The sequence below is a fragment of the Hordeum vulgare genome, chromosome 5H, assembly GCF_904849725.1.
Source record: "Hordeum vulgare subsp. vulgare chromosome 5H, MorexV3_pseudomolecules_assembly, whole genome shotgun sequence".
NCBI classification, from domain to species: Eukaryota; Viridiplantae; Streptophyta; class Magnoliopsida; order Poales; family Poaceae; genus Hordeum; species Hordeum vulgare.
The window spans coordinates 587,206,840-587,230,138 of NC_058522.1; the positions used below are offsets into that span (position 1 = coordinate 587,206,840).

The following is a 23,299-nucleotide window of genomic DNA, read 5'->3' on the forward strand; positions in this document are numbered from 1 at the left end:
GAGAAGAAGCCATCTAGCTACTAACTACGGACCCGTAGGTCTGAAGTGAACTACTCATGAGTCATTGGAGGGGCGATGATGATGATGAAGAAGCCCTCCAACTCCAAAGTCCCCTCCGGCAGGGCGCCGGGAAGGGTCTCCAGATGAGATCTCGCGGAAACGGAAGCTTGCGGCGACGGTAAAGTATTTTCGAGGCTCCCCTGATTTTTTGCGGAATATTTGGGAATTTATAGGCCAAAGACCTTGGTCAGGGGGAGGCTAGGGAGGCCACAAGCCTGCCCACCGCCGCCTCCCCCCTGGTGGCGGAGTGGGGGCTTGTGGGCTCCCTGGAGCCCACCTGGCTTGGCCCAAAAGCCCCCTGGTCTTCTTCCGTTCGAGAAAAAATCATTTCGGGGTTTTTCTTCCGTTTGGACTCCGTTCCAAAATCAGATATGAAAAGAGTCAAAAACACGGAAAAAAAACAGGAACTCGCACTTGGCACTGAATTAATAAGTTAGTCCCAAAAAAGATATAAAAGGTACATAAAACAACCAAAGAAGACAAGATAACAGCGTGAAACCATCAAAAATTATAGATACGTTTGAGACGTATCAATAATAAACGATTATCTTGAAATAGGAAATATAATAATAACTATTTTATCATTGCCTCTAGTGCATATATCCAACAGGGCCTTGGCCCTTGTGGTGTCGGGGCTCCAGCTCACCACGGGGTTTGGCTGGCTTCGGTGGCTGGCCTGTGCTGCGGCGCTCCGTGCTGGTGGGGGGCATGTCGGCCCTATCCAGATCCGGCCCTTGGGGGCCTTTTGAAGATGGCAGGTGCCGCGGGCTTCGGCTCACTAGTTCTTCGGGCCGGCGTCGAGGTTTGTGGTGGATTCTGTGTGGCCATGGCGTGATGGCTTCATGGGAGGCGTGCGGGCTAGTGGAGTTGTTGTGCGTGGGGTTGTGGTGATGGGAGATGCTCCGGGAAAAAGCTTGCTAGCCGAAGGTGTCGGCGCGTGTGGATGTCATCTCACCTCCTTGGAGGCACCGTTGAGGAGTTCTCTCCATGCACACCCTCGGATTCAGTTCTTCGGGTGGAAACCTTAGGCCCGGTTGGGTCACACGACGGCGTCGGCATCGTCGCTTCCTCCTTGGGGGCGTCGTCTTCAAGAGCTTTAGATATCATTTGCACGCTCTATGGGCTAGATGCTCGCGGCATTGTGGTTGGCTGGGGCCCGTCCGACAATGTGGATGATATGTGCGCCTTCTTGTGTGGCAACGATGGCCGCTTCAAGCGGAGTAGTAATTGTTGTTGTGTTTTGGTAGTCGGTCTCAACCGACGTGTTCGAGGGGTCGCCGTGTGATACGTCTCCGTCGTATCTACTTTTCCGAACACTTTTGCCCTTGTTTTGGACTCTAATTTGCATGATTTGAATGGAACTAACCCGGAGTGACGCTGTTTTCAGTAGAATTGCCATGGTGTTGTTTTTGTGCAGAAATAAAAGTTCTCGGAATGTCCTGAAAATTTACGGAGATTTTTTCTGGAATGAAAGAAAAATACCTGCGCAAAGATCCACCGAAGGGGGCGTGCCAGTGGGCCACAAACCCATAGGCTGCGGCCACCCCCCTAGGTCGCGCCGTGCAGGCTTGTGGGGCCCACATGGGACCACCGCCCCCAAACTCATCATCATCATCAACCTTTCATTCCAGAGTTAGTTCTTGACGGGGATTGATCCCTAGTATCCACTATGTTCTAGATTGATGTTGCTACTACTTGGCTATGCTTAATGCTTGTCACTAGGGCCCGAGTGTCATGATTTCAGATCTGAACCTATTATGTTATCGCCAATATATGTGTGTTTTAGATCCTATCTTGCAAGTTGTAGTCACCTACTATGTGTTATGACCCGGCAACCCCGGAGTGACAATAGCCGGAACCACTCCCGGAGATGACCATAGTATGAGGAGTTCATGTATTCACCGTGTGTTAATGCGTTGGTCCGGTTCTTTATTAAAAGGAGAACCTTAATATCCTGTAGTTTCCATTAGGACCCCGCTGCCACAGGAGGGATGAACAATAGATGGCATGCAAGTTCTTTCCCTAAGCACGTATGACTACATACGGAATACATGCCTACATTAGATTGACGAATGGGAGCTAGACATATCTCTCTGTGTTATAGCTGTTACATGATGAATCACATCCTCATACTCATCCATCACCGATCCACTGCCTACGAGTCTTTTACTACTGGCCCTCGCTATGTTACTTTGTCCAGGCTTGTCCCTTGTTACAAAAGGGATTGGGGCACTTTGCTGCTACTGTTGCTACTGCTATCACTTTGCTGCTGTTGCTACTGTTGTTCCTTGACACTTCGTTGTTACTTGTTGCAAGACTTTTCTGGAGCTGTAGCCGGGGAAGCATTCTTATCAAGAATAATCCCCCGTCAACGTGCTTTTTACTGGCGCCATTGGTACAACAGATAGGAATAGTCTGCCGTCAACAGATCGTTTCTGGCACCGTTGCTATCATACTACTTTGCTACTGATACTTTGCTTTCAGACACTAATCTTTCAGGTGTGGTTGAATCTGACGAACTCAGCTGCTAATACTCAAGAATATTCTTTCGCTTCCCTTGTGTGAACCAACAAATTTGGGTTGAATACTCTACCCTCGAAAACTACTGCGGTCCCATACGCTTGTGGGACATCATCGTGCCTCTCTTGTCTTCTGAAGTCGGAGTTGTTTGAGGAGGAGCCTTGCGGTGACGATGACGTGAGACGGGTGGTCAGTTATGGCGTTGGCTCAGCGCAGGTCCAGCGCTTTTTATCCTAGAATGCTCGTCGGCAGAGTCGAAGCTGCCTGGTCACCGGCGCGTGTGGTCGACTGTTTGGCATTGTCTGACGCAGGCCTGTGCGCTCGTCTGCGGTGGATGCTACATCGGTGGTCGTCAATGGTGAAGCCGGAGTCGCCCTTGTGGAGGCGTGATGACGATGACCCCGGATTGCAACCTCGACGGAGCTCTTCTCCCTGACGGCGTGTGTGCGTTCTTGTGTAGGTTACGAGGTCGCCCTGTGTGCCTTGTTTTGGCAGGCGCATTGTAACGGTTTTAGCCCGATTTTCCGTTTATTAACCGAACAACTCTATTTGACCTTTTTTAATTGGATTGGGCCCTAAGGGACCGCGTTCAAAAAATAGTTAAGATTAGAATATAAGATACACTCGAAGTACTAATGAATCAGAATCCAAGAAAAAGTTAATATATTAGCGACAAGAGTCGTGTCGGAGATAGGATTTGGCAACAGGGCGATCGTTCTCCAACTTTTACAAGATAAATGACATGTGAATGTTCTAACTAATTAGCAATACAACATAAAAATATATGAATTTGATCCTACGAACACATTTTTTATCAGTCCATATACATATGTATTGCATTTAGGCAATTTATTTTTCAACAACATGTTTTAAAAAAGTAATGTTTTTGGTCCTCTTGATTTTTTTAATAGTTCTGCAAAGATATTTACTTTGTATCGCTCATAATGGCATAATTGAATACATTATGTGTATGTATTCATTAGCTCATTTACATATGTATTGCATCTAGTACTTATGCACTGCTTAATAGCTATTTATGATTGTTGTTCTTATATGATGTGTTGTTCTTATGTTATGCCTAGTGTGAAGTGCTGCATAATATTATTCTTTTTCATGCATGAAATCTAAATACGGCATCACCTAAGCCTCTGATTGGGGGGGACAAGCTAGCTAGATGGCTAGAATAATATACGATTAATCAATTGAGTAAAGGTTAGTCTGTAAAGGTAGGAAGAGAGAAAGCATGCATGCGCGCCTTTATTGGCAGCTGTCAAAGGAATAATGTGTCGGCAATAATACTTAATACTTCATTTTCATAACATGTCATGAATCCTAGCTAGGCTAGCTACCCGCAATCATTCTTGAATGGACTTGATTAAGCTAAGCTTACTCGAATTGTGCTAGTTTCTGTCTTGTTTAATGTGGACGAGCAATTGGGTTTTTATATTGAACAATTGGTTAAGGTTCATGCTTGCAGTTAATTAGTTGGAGTAGTTAGTTAGTTACACTGTGTTCGCTACTACTGTGGTTGGTGCATGAGAGCTAGCCCAAGTGATTCATGCTCATCGAGTCGAGGAATTTGTCTCAGATTCAGGTGTGATTATTTGGCATCCATCTAGACAAGACTAACAGAAATGGGTGGGGCCTTAATTCCTGGTACAATGACATAGATGCATGCATGTGCAATTCCACAATCTCTAAAAGGAAGATCAAATCTGGAGCTGGTGATGGATGGATGAGTCAGATTGGAGACCAAACCCATGTGACATGACTGATTGCTTAGGTTCACTTGTTAACAATCATTTGAGTTCAGCTGCTAGCTCAAGTCCCAAAATCAGGCTTTTCGCATCCATACAGAAATGACATTGACTTACTTGGGTTGAGCGGAGAATTATTTCTTCACTCATCGTTCACTTTTTTTTTAAGAAAAAGAGGATGACCCCCCGGCCTCTCCATCTGGGAGATGCATGCGGTCATTTTATTGATTATTCTCGAGGACATTACAAAGAAGTACAACAATATGTCTGAATCCGCCATCTTGGCAACATCTGCCGCTACTCATATCCATATGATGAAGGGGTGTAAGCTGGACCAAACACCCAGACCTCTCACCTAAGCCTAACATCTAAAGCCGAAGACCCTGACCGAGCCACATACCGGGTCCGGGGGCACAAACCGGTCCGACGCACTCACATGTGTCGTCATCGCCATCTTCCACTGGTTCATCTTCAGATCAGATTGAGGTACCAGCCTTGGCAGGTGCCTCCGCCATCGACGCCATCATGACGCCAAATGACGACCTCCACCTACGCGAGTCCATCTCCAAGCAGGACGGAGATCCATGCTAGGATAGGGTCGCACCACCGCTGTCGCCCACCACCCACAAGCGCCACCCAGCCGCAGGGTTCCAAAGCGGCGCCTTCAAGAAGGGAACGGCGCCGTGAGCGCCGCCGCCGCCCAACAAAGTTAAGGCTTTTTCCCGGGAGACCTAGGGGAAGGGGAAGTGAGGGGATCAGTCCATACCGACGCCTCCAAGGAGGGAAACGGCGCCCTCGGGCGTCGCCGTCGATGCGGCCGGCTATGGCCGACCAGGGATTTCGCCCGAACTAGATACCCACCACTAGCAGCACCTCCTGTACAAAACCGGCAATCCGAGGAAGCACGGCCCGACCATGCTGGCCCGCACGCCGAACAGGGAAGGAGGGGAGGCGCTAGATAGCGCGCACCGGCCACCGCAAAAGCCGCCGTCGGACGCCAGCGACCACCGGATCCCGCCGCCCGTGCGGCCGAGACGCCGGATCCACCTCCCGCATGGCTGCTAGCCTGTCGTGCCTCGCCAATGGAGGCGCCGCTCTAGATCCGGGACTCCGCATGCAGAGGCAGGGCAGCCTAGGCCCCGCCGCCACCATCCTTGACGCCCCGGGCTTGCCCGGCGGCTGTCTCAGGCGGCGGCGGGGAAGGGAGGGGGAGGGGGAGGCGGAGGGGGAGGCGGCTAGGGTTGGGAGAGAGGGAGGGGACACTCATCTTTCACTGGATGAAACAAAGAGGAGAATGCCAATTTCATTAATAGCACAGAGAATGAAGCACCGATCTATCATTGTATGAAGATATCATTCATGATCTACATCTTTTGGTCAAGGCCGGTCCATAGACAGGGCAAAAAGGGTGACCTCCTCGCACTACTCTAGGGCATGTCAACACTAACTGACCAAAACATATTATCACTGGCCCACTTGCGGCTCGTTGGTGCTACCTGGATAGTGATGACTACATAATCACATATCACCAGCCGGACAGTGATATTTACGCATAAAAGCGTCTAGAGAATGATTGATACGTCTCTAACGTATCTATAATTTTTTATGGTTTCATGCTATTATCTTATCAACTTTGGATGTTTTGTATGCATTTTATATCTTTTTTAGGACTAACCTATTAACTCAGTGTCAGTTCCTGTTTTTTTCCGTGTTTTTGACCCTTTTCAGAAAAGAATTTTAAACGGAGTCCAAACGGAAAAAGATCTTCGGAATGATTTTTTCCGGAACAAAAGATACGCGGGGAGCTTGAGAACCAAGGCAAAGGGTCCCGGGGGAGGCCACAAGCCCCCTAGCCGCGGCCTGGGGGGGCGCGCCTAGCAGGCTTGTGGGCCCCCCGTGGCTCCTTTGCCCTACCTCTTCCGCCTATAAATTCCCTAAAAATCTGAAACCACGGGAGAGAGCCACGAAAATACTTTTCTGCCGCCGCAAACTTCTGTCTCCGCACGTTCCCATCTGGGGCACGTTCTGGTGCCCTGTCGGAGGGGGGATTCGGACACGGAGGGCTTCTTCATCAACACCATTGCCTCTCCGATGATGCGTGAGTAGTTCACCATAGACCATCGGGTCCATAGCTAGTAGCTAGATGTCTTCTTCTCTCTCTTGGATCTTCAATACAAAGTTCTCCATGATCTTCATGGAGATCTATCCGATGTAATCTTCTTTTGCGGTGTGTTTGTCGAGATCCAATGAATTGTGGATTTATGATCAGATTATCTACGAATGTTATTTGAGTCTCCTCTGATCTCTTATATGCATGATTTCATATCCTTGTAATTTTATTTGAGTTGTGGGTTTCGTTTGGCCAACTTGATCTATAATTCTTGCAATGGGAGAAGTGCTTGGTTTTGGGTTCATACCGTGCGGTGACCTCACCCAGTGACAGAAGGGGTAGCGAGGCATGCATCGTGTTGTTGCCATCAAGGGTAAAAAGATGGGTTTATATCTATTGCATGAATTTATCCCTCTACATCATGTCATCTTGCTTAAGGCGTTACTCCATTTGTCATGAACTTAATACACTAGATGCGTGCTGGATAGCGGTTGATGTGTGGAGTAATAGTAGTAGATGCAGACAGTATCGGTCTACTTGTCTCGGACGTGATGCCTATATGTATGATCATTGCCTTAGATATCGTTATGACTTTACGCGGTTCTATCAGTTGCTCGACAGTAATTCGTTCACCCAACGTAACACTTGCTATCATGAGAGAAGCCTCTAGTGAACACTATGGCCCCCGGGTCTACTTCACATCATATTTTCAGTCCTACACTTTTACTTTGTTGCACTTTCCGCCTTCAGATCTCACTTTGCAATCAATCGTGAAGGGATTGACAACCCCTTTATAGCGTTGGGTGCAAGTTTGTTTGTTTTTGCGCAGGTACTTTGGAGACTTGGCTTGATATTTCTACTGGATTGATACCTTGGTTCTCAAACTGAGGGAAATACTTACTGCTACTGTGCTGCATCACCCTTTCCTCTTCAAGGGAAAAACCAACGCAAGCTCAAGAGGTAGCAATGATCAACACATAAACCCAGTTGCACAGGAACACACATTATTACACATGCACATATAAACATTATGTTTTCATATGTCATCACATACACATTGACATGCATCTCATACAACATCATTTGCCAATATAATTTGATATTCACATAACACATATACATCTCACATATTCATTCCACTACACTTTGATGTTCAAATAATAGATACACATCTAATACATTCATTCCAACAATTTGATGTTCATATAACTTATACACATCTAATACATCAATGCCCAAACATGTCACTTTGTGATGTCGTTATCCTCAGTAGTGTCCTTTATAACATTAATCCTTCAGCAAAAGGTCTTCCCTTTAGAGGGAAGTTATCAATGAAACACATTCTCAAGTCTTCGCATCTCGACTGAGAAGAAAGGTGGTCTACTCATCTCGGTCATTAAACCTATAAGATACAACACTTTAGTTCTACCTTAGTTCCCTCATCTAGATTATCCAAGCCATACTCAAGTTGATGCATTATCTGAGGTAAGTTATTTGCACTTATGGGTTCATCATTTTGTATAATGGCAGGTCTAGTGTAGAGACCACATTAGGTAGATAGCTATTACACCATGACAAGGGATGAAACACTCGTTATTTTACACAACGATGGTCGCCTCGTGTCTTGGTGGCCTAACGGTATCCCTTGAAACGGGAAAGAAAGAAACATATGTAGATCATGAGGGTTGTCTACCAACCGGTGGACTTTATACGCATTGGTCTTGAGAAAGGTCTTGTTTGATTGTTCAAATCGCATACACCTAGTATGGCAGAGAAATGAGTGACACAATGGTCATATCGAAACTTGTGGGTCAAGTGTACAACCTATGGAGAGTGTAAACCTATTTGAATAGTCATGTCCACGGTCAAAGACAACTAATGAGGCCACACTAAACTTGTGGTATGTTTTGTTTTAACAACAAAAAGGATGGGATTGTAAGTTGGGCGGGCTACAAGGTGGGGAAAGGACATGTGACTATGGACCTTCTCCCAGCAAAAATGTTAGAGAAACTTGGAGATGGTGGAATCTGTTTATGCTTGGTTATTGTGCTATTATAGTATGCCATTGTTTGCAAAATGCAGCATTACATGGTTTTCAAAACTAGTAGTATTATCACACACGCTCAAACATAGCTTTCCACAAATACTGAAACATAGCATAGCGATATTCCTTGGTGCTAAGTTGTTGCATGAATATCAGTTATCATCCTTTCGTGAGTTGCTTATGAGTACACTCAATATACCCCACATGGCTTGTTTATTTCGCCAGACATGGAAGATTATGTGCCAGAATAAGAGTATTATGATGACGTCCCTGCGAACTAGGACGCTTCCTGATCAGTTGCCCATGGGGTTAAGGCATGTTGGCTAGGGCCCAAGTTATTGTCAAAGTTTGTGTTGCATTGTTGCATTTGCAGGTCTGGCCATGAGGTTGTGGTCATCTTTGCGTAAGACTTTTGGTACATATTTGCAGAGTTCCATATTTGTGTCGGAGGGGGGGTTCTTTTGTGTAGAAAAATAAAAAATGTTTGGATGTGAAATTGTGGTACCGTCAATTGTTCGCGGCGACGCACTGATCATGGGATCGCTGTTGCATGCAAAATAGGAGGGTTCAGTTTACTAGGCCAGGGTCCCCACAGTAGACGATTCATTAGTTTGAGGACCGAAAGTCATCGTTCCATCCCAAAGTCATGGGTTGGTTCCATCTTCGTGTTCAGTTGATGATAAAAAATGTCATGGGTTGGTTCCGTCCCGGTGTTTAGTTGAAGAGATGAAATGAGAAGAATATGATGCCACTCACCTCTTCGATATAAATGATGAGATTACATCTCTGAACAAATAGAGTTCTTTGCATTTGACAAGCCTATAATTTAAATTTTCAGCAACATTTTCTTTCTATTTTCAACACATGCAAATAAAAATATATGATCATGAGTGCAAACCAAATATTTATGAAAAAAAATCACGAAAATGAAAAAATAACCACGAAAATGAAAAAAAATAACCACAAAAAAATAACCAAGAAAACTTTTGTTCGGGCGCGGGGGTGAGCGCGGTGAGACTTGCTTGGTTATTTCTTTTTTTCTTTGCTTTCATGGACGAATAACGAGTCGATTCCTCCAAATCGGTGGAATCACTTGATGAAGCATCTGGAGGGAATATTCCCTACATGCGGATGACCCAATTCCGGTTCCTAACCCAACTAAACACGAGAACGGCTGCTAGGACCCGTCCGATTCCACCTCATCCTGAAACCAAACACACCCTAGGTGCTTGATTGGTGCTCAACTATAACAACCGTTCTATATATGCGATCTAACCCCAACCAAACTCACAGCTTTGTACCTAATAATAATCTAACAAAAAATAAATGTATAATTATGGGTCTTAAAAAAGGTTGAGAATCGATGGGGGATTGCTGATTGGTTGATGCAGACAGTATCTAGAGGTGCCCAGTTTCAGTCGAATAATACCGAGTAGTTTGGTGCTAGATAATTAAGCATGATTAATTAGTTGTTCTCATGCTTGAATCCAACAGCTGCATAGTTAAGCTAGCAACCAATGTACTCCCTCCGTCCCAAAATAAGTGTCTTAAGCTTAGTACAATTTTATACTAGAGCTAGTATAAAGTTGAGACAGTTATTTTGGGACAGAGGGAATAGTATATATATCATTGACACCAGTAGGTGTTTGGCTTGAGATTAATTTGCTCCAACGGTTGGAGATCTCCTCTGAATCTGATTAGGGGAGTGGGGGAGAAGGTAGTTAACTACTTATATAATTAACTAAAGGTCACAGCTTAGTCTGTAAAGGCAGGAAGAGAAAGCATGTGTTGTGTAGTAGCTGAGGAGGGACAAGGGAATATTGAGTCAGCAAATCATTAATTCAAGTTGCTTACTACTCCTACTTTTTCATGTCATGGATCTGATTAAGCTAACCTAGTGTAGTAATTCTCATTTATGCTAGTTTAATTTGGCCGAACCAGCGGTTTTTACTAATTGGTATTAATTATAGTAGTCGTTAACTCTCCATGCTTGCAGCAGCAGTTAACTGGAGTAGTTAGTTAGCTACAATGTGGTGGGTGCACGCTAGCTTAGCTTAAGTGATGCATGGGTCTAAATTCAGTCAGTCAAGGAATTGTTTGAGGACAGCTAAAAAATGTGTGATGAGTGAGGTTTGTCATCCATCCATCCATTCCAATTTCCAGACAAGATGGACTGCTTAAAAAGAAGCAATCTGAAAGGAAAGCTAGGAGGATGCTGGAGACCAAACAAACCCATGTGATTCTCATTGGTTTGCTTCTCAAACCAACACTTATCTTGAGGCCAATCACTTCACTTGAGTTGGCTTGTCCTGCATAATGCTCCAACCATTTACTTACAGTACTCGTGAACCTTCTGTAATCGAGCAACTACTGCACTGCGCTGCGCTGGATGATGCTCAGCTCAGCTCAGCTAGAGATGGTCGAGACGACGTCACGGTACAGGTGCCACTTGTCGTATCTCTGGTGCCCCGGCAGCAGCGGCCTCAGCCGTGGCGCGCCGATGCACTCCGAGCAGCAACAGCCCCTCAGCTCCTCCAAGCACCCACCACAGCACCTGCACCAGCAATTCAGTTCAGTTCACTTCACTTGGGTACATTCCACACTTCACTTGGCACAACCGGCAGCTCAATCTATCTAACATACTGTAGTATCTGATGCAATCTACGTAGGAAGGATCAAAATGCGTACAGATAGAGGCGGTTGCAGTCGATGCTGGCGCAGTTGCGGTGCCTCAGCTCCTCCACCTCCGACCCGCACACATAGCACCGCCCCAGCCACCGCGACGACCCATCATCGGCGCCACCTCCTTCTTCTGCAAACTTGGCTGGTGGCAGGGACAGACGGTCATCGAACACAAACAGATTGCCCACCCACTCTGCACTCCCTTCACTCTTCAGATAGTTGGACACACCCCCCTTCAGGGTGTACAAATTTCCAAAACCCTTCTCCCTGTCAAGGACGCGTAAGATTATGCAACACATAGCCACCCACCCCCCAATAGCATATAGATATACAGTTTCATTTACCTCAGAATCGTTGAATACACGTCGCATCTTATGCCACCCGTGCAGTACATTAATATGTCTGTGTTCTCCTTGTCTACTCCATGTAGAGGGTCCGTTGAATCCATCTGCATATACATTCGATGAAACCATCTGGGATTTTAGCCCACTTTGATCAATATATTCAGGTGGGGGGAAACTCTTGCTCTGACAGCCCAAAGGAAGATGGCATTAGCTAAAGGGGTACCTCTTGCTCTGACAGCCCAAAGGAAGTGCTTCTGAAGCAGTCCACGTTAGGCCTCTTAGCTCCTTCAAAATGCCCAATGTCCCATTCATAGTCTGTCACGAAACAACACACAGCATAAATATGTGCCGGATTATTACTTGAAATCAAATCGTCCAAGCAAACATAACAGACAGAGTCATCAAAGTTTACCATTCCTGACATCAAGGAGCAAAAGCTTTCGATGTTCAGAGACGTCTCCAGCTGCTTCGATTTCAAGGCGTTTCCTAGCTTCAAGTTTTGCCTTCCACTCCGACGGTGTAAGCGGTGAAGCACGCATGCTAGGCTCGACCAGAGGAAGGTGACAAGTGCCACCTTCCAACTGCAGGTTTTGGTTTCAAATAAGATGTTTGCAGATTTTACTATAAACTGAAGTTACGTCTGGCAGGCACAGTAACGTGCATGCTCTCAAGTCTAGATATTGTAAGCTAAGTACAATCTTGGTACTTGTACCAATAAGCTCAGACGAACAAAAAAACGTTGTTTAGTTACAGTTGTGCTTCATCACAGTTGTGCTTCAATGATGAAATGACGGCATAACCGTCACACAAGATAACACTTGAAAACATTGTTGTGGACTTGAACTAAATACGACATTTGGTTATTGCAGCCCATGTCTTGAGTGTGTAACCATGCACTTTCAGCATCTTGAACAGAGGAAGAGCGATAGTTGTCTACTCCTGGAAGCTTGACAGAGCATTCATGAAATTTACAGTGCAGATCTTGGTTAAACGAGATTAAGAGCACATTGTTTCCCTATGCAGCAAAAAAAGAAGAGGCATTGCTTTACCTGCACAAGCGATTGTTTGTAGCGCAGTTTGAGACGTGGAAAAGCATGGCCGCTTAACGCTGGCGAAATCTGGACGAGTATATCAGAGAAGCGCGGGTCTCTCCTGAGCCAGTCTGCATATGCCATTGCATCCTTGCGTGGACCACTGTACTGTGGCAAGAGCACAGGTTAGGATAGGAGTTCCGAATGATAATCATGTTATGTGGTGACGCAAACATAAACATTGTTTACAGTTGATATAAAAACATTGCAGTGTGTTGTTGACTAGAGGATTATGCTTATGCATCCATGAATGAATCAAGAAGAAAATCGTGTGCTTGTGTTTGGGTTTACGTACCTGAGCGTTGATCCCCTGCTCGTTCATGTAGATGCGACCATGTATGTCTATGTCGCGTCCCTGGAGCACCAAATCAACCAAGGTTTTTAATTTGTGTAAAGAAAGAAAGAAATAATAAAAATGCAGCCTTTCATTCAGATCGAATCTGGTCAAGTGAAACTGAATGGAGTCAAGACCTGTAGGAAGTGGAGGTGCGCGGCGACGTCGGCGCGGGGGTCCTCCACGGGCACCAGCTTGTAGAAGGTTACGACCACGAACTCCGACTCCGACTCATCTGTGCCGGCGACGGCAATGTGGCAGGTGGGGGCGGGGAGGGAAGAGCGGAGGCGGCCAGACCGGTGCGGCAGAGAGCGCCACGGCGAGGAGAAGAGGCACATGGCTCGGCGAGGCGGCGGACGGAGGAGGTAATGGTGGTGGAGATGGACGGCGGCCGCCATGGCCAGGTGCAGGTGCAGGTCCAAGCAGCACAGGATTTATTCCCTCCCTATCCTCTCCTCTCCTCTCTTCTTTTCTTTTCTTTTCTTCTCTTTTTCACATTTATTAGTTTTCTCCAAATCAGATGCCAACAAATCCTGGGACCCTGTTCTTATAAATAAATAAATAAAAACTGTCTCCAAGTATTCGACGTTCTCATTTCAAAAAAAAAAAATTGATGTTCTCACATATCAAATTTCCTTATGTATGTATCTTTATAATACAGATCCAGTCGACCCTCAAGATTGAGACGATTTGATGGACCTTATCATTCCAACTTCTTCAAGCACTCCCTTCATTTATAGATATCCATTTCAAGTGTGTTTTGTTTGACACAACATTCATACGACCAGAGACCTCATTAAGCTGCAAATGCGCTTTGTAAAGAACAAAGATCACTTTTGCAAACTAAAAAACAACACACGCTGCACTTTATTATTTGCACACTGTAAATAACCCAGATCACACAAGAACAAGATTAGAGAATAGAGATGCGGGTAGATGTTCTTGTATTCTTGTCTACGGAGCAGAGACTGCAATTTTTGTTTGCTTTACTCTACATTTTTGTTTCTGGGCTATGGTTGAAAACTAATAATTTCGTAAACTCATACTTTATTTTTTCATAGTCTTTAATACTCTCCACTATCTTATCTTGTATGTCTAACTGAATTTGCTGTCATGATTCATGGTTTCGACACAAAGAGTGATATGCAATCCAATTTGTACTTCTACTTATCTCACATTAGGTGCTACAGTACTTATAACTTGATACGTCTCAAATGTATATGTAGTTTTTTAAATCGGAACTTGATTCATGTTTCTTGTGGCCCAAAAAAAGTGTTAAATCGGCAACATATTTTAACCCCCATAGGTATTCATTTATTTCCTGTGAAGCCAAAAACAATCAGAAAAGAAGAACTGACATTTGACACTAAATTAATAGGTTGGTCCAGAAAAATAATATTTTTTTAAAGTATATAAAAATGATAACATAATAGTGTTTAACATTGAGAAATTATAGATACGTTTGAGACGTATTACTTAGGCGTCTCCCATTAGGAGTCGTGGGCAGTTTCGACGGCGAAGGTCATGCGTAACGTGGTTTATCTTGCAAAAGTATTAGAGCACCTCTAGCAGACCCTTATATCGCAGACTCTTATAACACCGTTCACGAGAAACGCGTTTTGCGGGCTCGCGCTTGCTGCGATCAAACAGACCCTGCATCTCAAAACTGTAAAACCGAATATTCTGCGAATATTCGTTTTTACATTTCCGTAATGCGGGGTATGTTCGGCAGCCGTCCGCGCCAACACGCAAACCAGAAAAAATAAATTTAACAATTTGACCTCAATTCCGACGATTGGCCTCAAATTTGAAGAATTAAATATAGTTTACGCACAAATTAACCATAGTTTCAATCATGACTTAAAAGAACCTATGCAAAAGCAACCATCACCTTCATCATCATCTTCATCATCGTAATCGCTCTCCACCACCGCCAACAAAGCCAACATCACCTCCATGACCATCACCGCCAACATCATCACTCTCCACCATCTCCACCCATTCCCCCGATGGCCCCGAAGCCATCAGACATTGCGGCTATCACCCTTCTCTTCAAGATCTCTCTCCTTGCCATATCATACCTGTTTCATACTTCTCAACTTTGTTTTGCATGTTTTCATCACCATGATAGAATGTCTCCACATAAGAATAAAGGTTGTATTGATGTCAACAGAATCAAATATGTTGTTATTTGCATAGTTGTAGTGTGGATTCAACAAATATTTAGTCAACTACAGTGGGGCATATCTTTGATCTTCTTTTCAACTATAGTTAACACATCTTTGTAGCACGCCTCTACATTACCGAAGGCCTCTTTGAGTTCTTTCTTTGCCTTCACAATCTCTCCATACACAAAGCCCATTGAGGGACGTGCATCACCGTCAACCAACCAGAGGACCTTCACCAACGGCTCAAACACCTTGATGCAAAGATTCACATCCTTCCAGAAGGCCTTGTTGAGAATTATGGATGCAGCATCTTGCCTTTCTTTGAGTGCACATCCTTGATTTTGTCCCACTTAGAGGATACCACCATCTTTCTTAGTGAATCAGCCTTGTCTTCACGGCTTTGCAAAGTGAGGAATTGGGAAGCAGATTTGGTTACTCCCGGCCTTATGATTTCTTTCTTCTTGGTGAAGCATATCATACACTCTAAGGTGTGATGGTGCCCATACACAAATACTGTGAAACCCTTGGCTTCCTCAATTATCTCCTTGAACTTAGCTAAGTTGCCAATCCCTTGGAGCATCAAACTGACAATGTGAGTCGCTCAGGCCGGGGACTTGATTAGATCGAACCGATCGGTTCGGTGCTTCTGCTCCTTTTCAAATGCAGTTTCCTGGTTCTCTTGACTGATCGGTCATCCAGAAAAACAATGACCGAGCGGACTACCAAGAATTCGGTTCGGTCCTCGGTTTTAAAGGAATAGAATTGATATTGGATGGGAAGTCAAAAATCGCGGGACAAATCTTGGGGAAAAATGTTGACGCCAAACAAAAACAAATCGAAACATGCTAACCTACGAGGGAATGGTAAGACAAAAGAATTGTTGTAGGATATCATAGGAAGCAGGCCCCCGGTTGTGAAGGAACAATGGCCTCGGCCGCGTATGAGTGGTGAACATCGTTGTCCACGGCTGAGAGGGAGCCATGGTCACGCGCCTGTAATGTTAATGGTCCACTAGTACTGAACGTTGATGGTTGGGCTGGGCCTTAATAAAATGAGAACGTTAATAAAAAATATTGTTAATTCAGGAGATTCGGTGAATAGAGTCCAACGACTTAGAGTCCAAAAGTATTATCTGTTTTTGATGTTTGTTAACCGATCGAACGAATGACCAAACCTTCGGTCCTTGATTTTTTTCGGCTTCGATCACGTGTTTTTTTGGCTTCGATCCTAATTTTTTAGGCTTTGCTTTGGTTTTCGGTTTTTATGCCCACCCATATAAGTCGCTCTTGATAACCCACAAGTATAGGGGATCGCAACAGTTTTTGAGGATAGAGTATTCAACCCAAATTTGTTGGTTCGACACAAGGGGAATATTATCGAGTATTAGCAGTTGAGTTGTCAATTCAACCACACCTGAAAGACTTAGTATCTGCAGCAAAGTTTCAGTAACAAAGTAGTGTGATAGTAACAGTAACAGCGATAACAGTAGCACCGGTGACAGCAGTAGCGGTAAAGTAACTTAGCAATGACCGGTAGGAAAATCTCGTAGGCATTGGATCGGTGATGGATAATTATGTCGGATGACATTCATCATGTAACAGTTATAACATAGGGTGATATGTAACTAGCTCCAGTTCGTCAATGTAATGTAGGCATGTATTCCGTATTTAGTCATACGTGCTTATGGAAAAAACTTGCATGACATCTATTGTCCATCCCTCCCGTGGCAGCGGGGTTTTAATGGAAACTAAGGGATATTAAGGTCTCCTTTTAATAAAGAACCGAAACAAAGCATTAGCACATAGTGAATACATGAACTCCTCATACTATGATCATCTCCGGGAGTGGTTCCGGCTATTGTCACTCCGGGGTTGCCGGGTCATAACACATAGTAGGTGACTACAACTTGCAAGATAGGATCAAGAACACACATATATTGATGAAAACATAATAGGTTCAGATCTGAAATCATGGCACTCGGGCCCTAGTGACAAGCATTAAGCATAGCAAAGTAGTAGCAACATCAATCTTAGAACATAGTGGATACTAGGAATCAAACCCCATCAAAACTAACTCGATTACATGATAGATCTCATCCAACCCATCACCATCCAGCAAGCCTACGATGAGATTACTCACGAATGATGAAGAGCATCACGGAATTGGCGATGAAGGATGGTTGGTGATGACGACGGCGTCGATTTCCCCTCTTCGGAGCCCAGAACGGACTCCAGATCTGCCCTCCCGAGGAAGAACAGGTGGTGGCGGCGGGTCCTTATCGTGAAACGCGATGAACTCTTCTCTCCTAATTTTTTCTGGGCGAGAGAGAATATATAGAGCTGGAGTTGGAGGCTGCGGAGCCACGAGGGCCTCACAAGCCTGCCAGGCGCGACCTAGAGGGCGCGCCTCCTGGGCTTGTGGGCTCCTGGCTCCGCGTCTTGAGGTAACTCTTGCGCCAGTATTTTTTATATATTCCACAAAAAATCCTCGTAAATTTCCAGGTCATTCCGAGAACTTTTATTTCTGCGGAAAAACAACATCATGGCAATTCTGCTGAAAACAACGTCAGTCCGGGTTAGTTCCATTCAAATCATGCAAATTAGAGTCCAAACAAGGGCAAAAGAGTTTGGAAAAGTAGATACGATGGAGACGTATCAACTCCCCCAAGCTTAAAGCCTTGCTTGTCCTCAAGCAATTCAGTTGACAAACTGAAAGAGACAAAAGAAAAACTTTTATGAACTCTGTTTGATCTTGTTGTTGTAATTATGTCTAACTCATATTCGGATTTTCAGCAAGATCCTAAGCTAACCACATAAGCAATAACATTTAGGTCTCATGGTGTACTCATATCAATGGCATAATCAACTAGCGAGCAATAATAATAAGTTTCAAACGTCAACACTTCAATCAAAACAATCATAATACAATATGAACAGATGGTATCTCGCTAGCTCTTTCTGAGACCGCAAAACATAAATGCAGAGCACCTTCAAAGACCAACGGTTGACTGAACATTGTAATTCATGGCAAAGAAGATCCAGTCACAGTCATACTCAATATCAATTAATAGCAAAGCATAAAAATGACGGAGGTGCTCTCTAACTGGTGCTTTTTAATAAGAAGAGGATGACTCAACAGAAAGTAAATAGACAGGCCCGTCGCAGAGGGAAGCATTGATTTGCAGAGGTGCCAGAGCTCAAGCTTTTAAAATAGAGATAAATAATTTTGGGTGGTGTGCTTTCATTGTCAACGCGATGACCAAGAGTTTTCACCATCTTCCATGCTACACATATTATAGGCGGTTCCCAAACAGAAAAATAAAGTTTTGACTCCCCCACCACCGATCAATCACACTCCACAACTAGCCGAATTCTCGGGTGCCATCTGTTGGGGATATTACCTATTAAGTGACCCGCCGAATATGGGCCGGGTTACTAGTAAGGCGATTCATCCTTTAGGGCTAGTTGGGCCTCAGCCTGGGCGGTTCAAAGTCGCAGGATGGTTATGATTTATGGAAGGTCTCTGGGTTTTGCAAGACGGCGACTTAGAGACCGCGGTGGTCACGATTTGTAAAAGGGAAGGGACTCTTGTAAACCCTAAGGCTTCGACCTATATATAAAGGCGAGTCTGGAGGGGGAGAAGAGGGTTAGAAATCATCGAGTGCTAGATTTAGGCGAGTTACGCCTTCCTTGTAATCGAATCCATATCAATACACGCCAAAACAGGACGTAGGCTATTACCTCCTCAGAGGGGCCGAACCTGGGTAAATCGTCGTGTCTCTCCCGCTTAACCCCTTTGAGTCGCCACCAAGGTGCGATGGCTCCAGTACTAAGTCCTTTCACGAGGACATCTGCCGTGACAAAACCACGACAGCTGGCGCCCACCGTGGGGCCTACGCACGGTGGAGTTGAGTTCTCAAAGGGAGCCCTACCAGGGTTTGGGAGTTATGCGACGACGCTCATGACTTGGAGCCGACGCGGCATAGCCTACATCGACAACCAGCGATGGGGACCTGAAGCGAATTCTCTCGAATCAGGCTACAGGGTCCCCTTCGGCAAGATCAACGTCTTCATCGGCATGATCGGGTCACCTGCTCCTGAGCCGGACACCTCCTCCGACATCGTCGAGCCGGCCAGGTACGTTCATCCAGTCATAACACGGAATCTGACCCACCCGGTCTTTGTGGGGTTCACGCAGGGGTCGGAGGAACCAGAGCACGCGGCGGCTCAGGAGGTTACCCCCGTCAACTCTGACGACGAATCATCCATGGGCGATTCAGATTCCATCCAGTCCCTTCATGGAGACGGTCTCGGAGGCTTGTCATTGGCCATGGACCCGGAAATCCTCGATCAAACCCGCCGCCAGATCGCCATCTACATGGCCGGGGCGACTCAACCCGCACAGAATCCCGCCGGAGGCGATGGAACCGGCGGGACGTCCAGAAGTGCGTCAGCAGTCCTGGTGGATTTAGCGGCGGAGATCACAAGACTAATGTCAACCCCCCTCACGTCAGAGAACCAAGAAGAGATAAATGCAGAGTTAGCAAAACTGAGGGAGGCGGTGGCAAAGGCCCAACAGGATGCTGAGACGGAGTCCGCCAGGATGGAAACTCGACAAGCCCAGATTACGGCCGAAAGGACGCGATTGAACACCGACAACTGGCGGCTTGAAAGACAGCAGCGCGCATCCGACGCCGTCCATCAGCGGAGACACCAGGGACGCCTGCCCCATGATCTCAATCCGACTCGCCTGTTCGATACTCCCCAAACACCCGGGATGGGAGCCGCCCCAGCAGGAGGGCTGGGCCGCCCTCCTAACCCGCCGATTCAGCCGACTGAGGGTCAAATTCCTCGTTTCCGAACCCCTCGAGGTCACTTCTCTAACCCGGTGGATAACGTGCTTGCCGCAACTCGCCATCTGGAGTCTCTTCCGATCCACGGCAACACCCCAGCTGAGATCGAAGCAAGGAACGCCATCGAGATGTTGAAAACGGCGGTGGTCCAAAACGCGCAGTTCTCACACAGCCCCGAGCGATTGCACTCCACCCCCCAGGTGAGCTATACCAGGGGTTGGCCGGAGGATCAGCCAGCCGTAAACAGTGCCCCGCGACACTTCCCGCAGGACAACCCGCCCGAGCGGAACCCGCCGGGCAGTGGTCCACCCAACATTCAAGAGGCTCAGACTCCTCCCGCGGGGACCGAAGGACGAGTTGGGGTGTCCTGCTTGTCCCTGGCCCTTCGAAACGAAAGAATGCCCAAGGATTTCAAAGGACCAAGAAAGGTGCCGAATTACACACCAGATCTCGAACCAACATCTTGGATCGAGGGCTATGAGATCGCCATGGACATGCTCGACGTAAACGAGGCGGTTTGCGCCAGATATTTCACCATGATGCTCGAGGGATCGGCGCGCACTTGGTTGAAAAACTTACCCCCCAATTCTATCCAGTCCTGGGCCGAGTTGAAGGAGCGTTTCATCAAAAACTTCCGGGGAACCTGTAAACGGCCGATGACAATCGTCGACTTGCAACACTGCGTGCAACGCCCGGATGAGTCGGCGCACCATTGGTCGCGGCGAGTCGCGGAAATTATCCATTCATCGGATGGCATCACGGCAGCGCAAGCTGTGCTTATCCTCGAGCACAACTGCCACTATGAACCGCTGGTCCAGAAACTGGGGCGACTCAAACGGAAAGTTCAGGATATGGGCGAGCTGATGGATACCCTCACTAGGTACGCCGAGGCCGATGATACCAAGGATCCTGGCGAGGATGGTAAGGGTAACTCGCCCAAGAAGGGTGATTCAACCAAAAACCACACCCGCCTCCAAGGCCGCAACCGTCACAACCAGGGGACCAACGGCAAGCGTAGGCCACATGAGGAGCCCTCGGATCTGGTTGCCAACACCAACGCCAATGACGGCAAAAAGAAGAATCGAGGCTTCAGTGGGAAAAGACCGCGTAACTACGAAGAGCTACTCCAAGGCCCTTGCCCGCACCACGCCACGGCCGACGGCCCGGCGGGCCACTCTTGGGAGAACTGCTTCGTGATGCGAGAATTTCGGGCCAAGGCAATCAAGAAGAGCCAAAGCAAAGATCCGAACCGTCGCCAGGACCAACTCGCCGCGCCCAACCAAAGGCACAACCCCTTCGGCGGTTTTCCCGAACAAGAGGCACAGGGGGGCCCGCAGCCAGGCGGCGGCCAGTACCCGGTGCACCACCAACGGCGGTACAACCCGCCGGGAGTTTTCCAGCAGCCGCCCCCACAGGGGGCTCCGCAGGACCAGGATGACCATGGGGGCTTCCGCAACAATCCTAAACAGCTAAGTAATGGGCAGTATCATGTTTTCACCACTAATGCTTGCAGGCGTGATAAAAAGGTAAATCACCGGGCGTACAGCGTAATTGACCCGGCAGTTCCCAGATATCTCCACTGGTCCGAACAGACCATAACATGGAGCAGAGAGGATCACCCGCCGAGAATAGATAACCCGGGCGACCTGGCATTGGTCGTGGCTCCCCAAGTGGGGGGCTACACTCTATCGAAAGTACTAATGGATGGCGGCAGCAGCATTAATATCCTATACTTGGACACCTTCCGGAGGATGAATCTATTAGAGAAAGACTTGATGCCTTCAACCACGGTCTTCCACGGCATCGTCCCGGGCAAATCGGCTTATCCCATAGGCCGGGTCAGGCTCTCAGTAGCGTTTGGAACTGCGCAGAATTACAGGTCGGAGTCTCTGGTCTTCGAGGTGGTCAAACTAAAAAGCCCTTACCATGCGCTGTTCGGGCGACCGGCTTACGCTCGCTTCATGGCCCGCCCGTGCTACGTCTACCTCAAGCTCAAAATGCCTGGTCCTAAAGGGCCCATCACGATTGACGGAGATAGAAGAATTGCAAAGGAGTGTGAGGAAGGAGACGCGGCCTATGCGGAAGTCGCCTGCGCGGCGGAAGAGCTCAAAAACCACCGGGCCAATGTTGACCCGGCAGACATGTCACCGCTCAAGAAGCCGACTACAGATTCCGAGTCGCCCCTCAAGTTCAAACCAACGGATGACACAAAGACAGTCGACTTCGCCCCTGGCGATTCATCCAAGCAGTTTACCATTGGAACGGGTCTGGACCCCAAATAGGAAAGCGCGCTCATCGAATTCATCCGTGAGAATCGGGACATCTTCGCATGGAAGCCCTCTGACATGCCGGGTGTACCGAGAGAATTCGCTGAGCACCATCTTAATATTGACCCAAAATGCAAACCTGTCCAACAATACCTTCGCAGGTTTAACGAGGAGCGACGGAAGGCGTTGGAGAGGAAGTCGCCCGTCTTCTAGCCACCGGGTTCATCGTGGAAGTCTTTCACCCCAAATGGCTAGCTAACCCGGTGTTAGTACTCAAGAAGAATGGCACGTTCCGTATGTGTATTGACTATACGGACCTCAACAGAGCTTGTCCCAAGGATCCTTTCGCTCTTCCCCGCATCGACCAAATCATTGACTCGGTGGCGGGATGCGAACGATTGTGCTTTTTGGACGCCTATTCAGGTTATCATCAGATCAAAATGGCTGTGGAAGATCAGGAGAAGACCGCCTTCATAACCCCCTTCGGGGCCTTTTGCTATGTGTCCATGCCGTTCGGGCTCAAGAGCGCAGGAGCGACTTACCAACGCTGCATCCAGAATTGTCTTCATAGCCAAATTGGACGCAACGTCCATGCCTATGTTGACGACATTGTGATCAAGACCCGCCGGGAGGAGACACTTCTGGAAGACCTTAAGGAAACCTTTGATAATTTACGGGTATATCAGATGAAGCTAAATCCTACCAAGTGCGTTTTCGGCGTACCTGCGGGAAAACTACTGGGTTTCTTGGTATCGGAGCGCGGCATCGAGGCTAACCCGGACAAAATTGAAGCGGTTACTTCCCTCGGCAAGCCGACGAATGTTAATCAAGTTCAGCGATTGGCGGGTTGTATTGCGGCTCTCAGTCTTTTCGTGAGCCGCCTCGGAGAAAAGGCGATTCCTCTTTATCAATTGTTGAGAAAGTCCGACCGATTCGTGTGGACACAGGAGGCTGACGAGGCATTTCAGGCCTTGGAACATCAATTGGTTAACCCGCCGGTCCTGGCGGCCCCGACTGAAAAGGAGCCTATGCTCCTGTATATCGCCGCGAATTCCAAAGCGGTCAGCGTG

General features: G+C 46.9%; 1 protein-coding gene across 1 annotated transcript; it reads right to left on the minus strand.

Annotated features, from left to right (window-relative positions):
* Nucleotides 1–10,572: 10,572 nt before the first annotated feature.
* On the minus strand, nucleotides 10,573–14,906 carry LOC123397469 (rhodanese-like domain-containing protein 8, chloroplastic). The gene is made up of 9 exons (XM_045091995.1): nucleotides 14,834–14,906; nucleotides 13,080–13,378; nucleotides 12,904–12,963; nucleotides 12,567–12,716; nucleotides 11,930–12,098; nucleotides 11,741–11,832; nucleotides 11,518–11,621; nucleotides 11,180–11,440; nucleotides 10,573–11,045 (listed from the first exon to the last, which is right to left on the minus strand). Exons 1-9 carry the CDS (start codon nucleotides 14,904–14,906, stop codon nucleotides 10,898–10,900), a joined length of 1,356 nt encoding a protein of 451 aa, XP_044947930.1. The 3' UTR covers nucleotides 10,573–10,897.
* Between the last annotated feature and the right edge of the window lie 8,393 nt (nucleotides 14,907–23,299).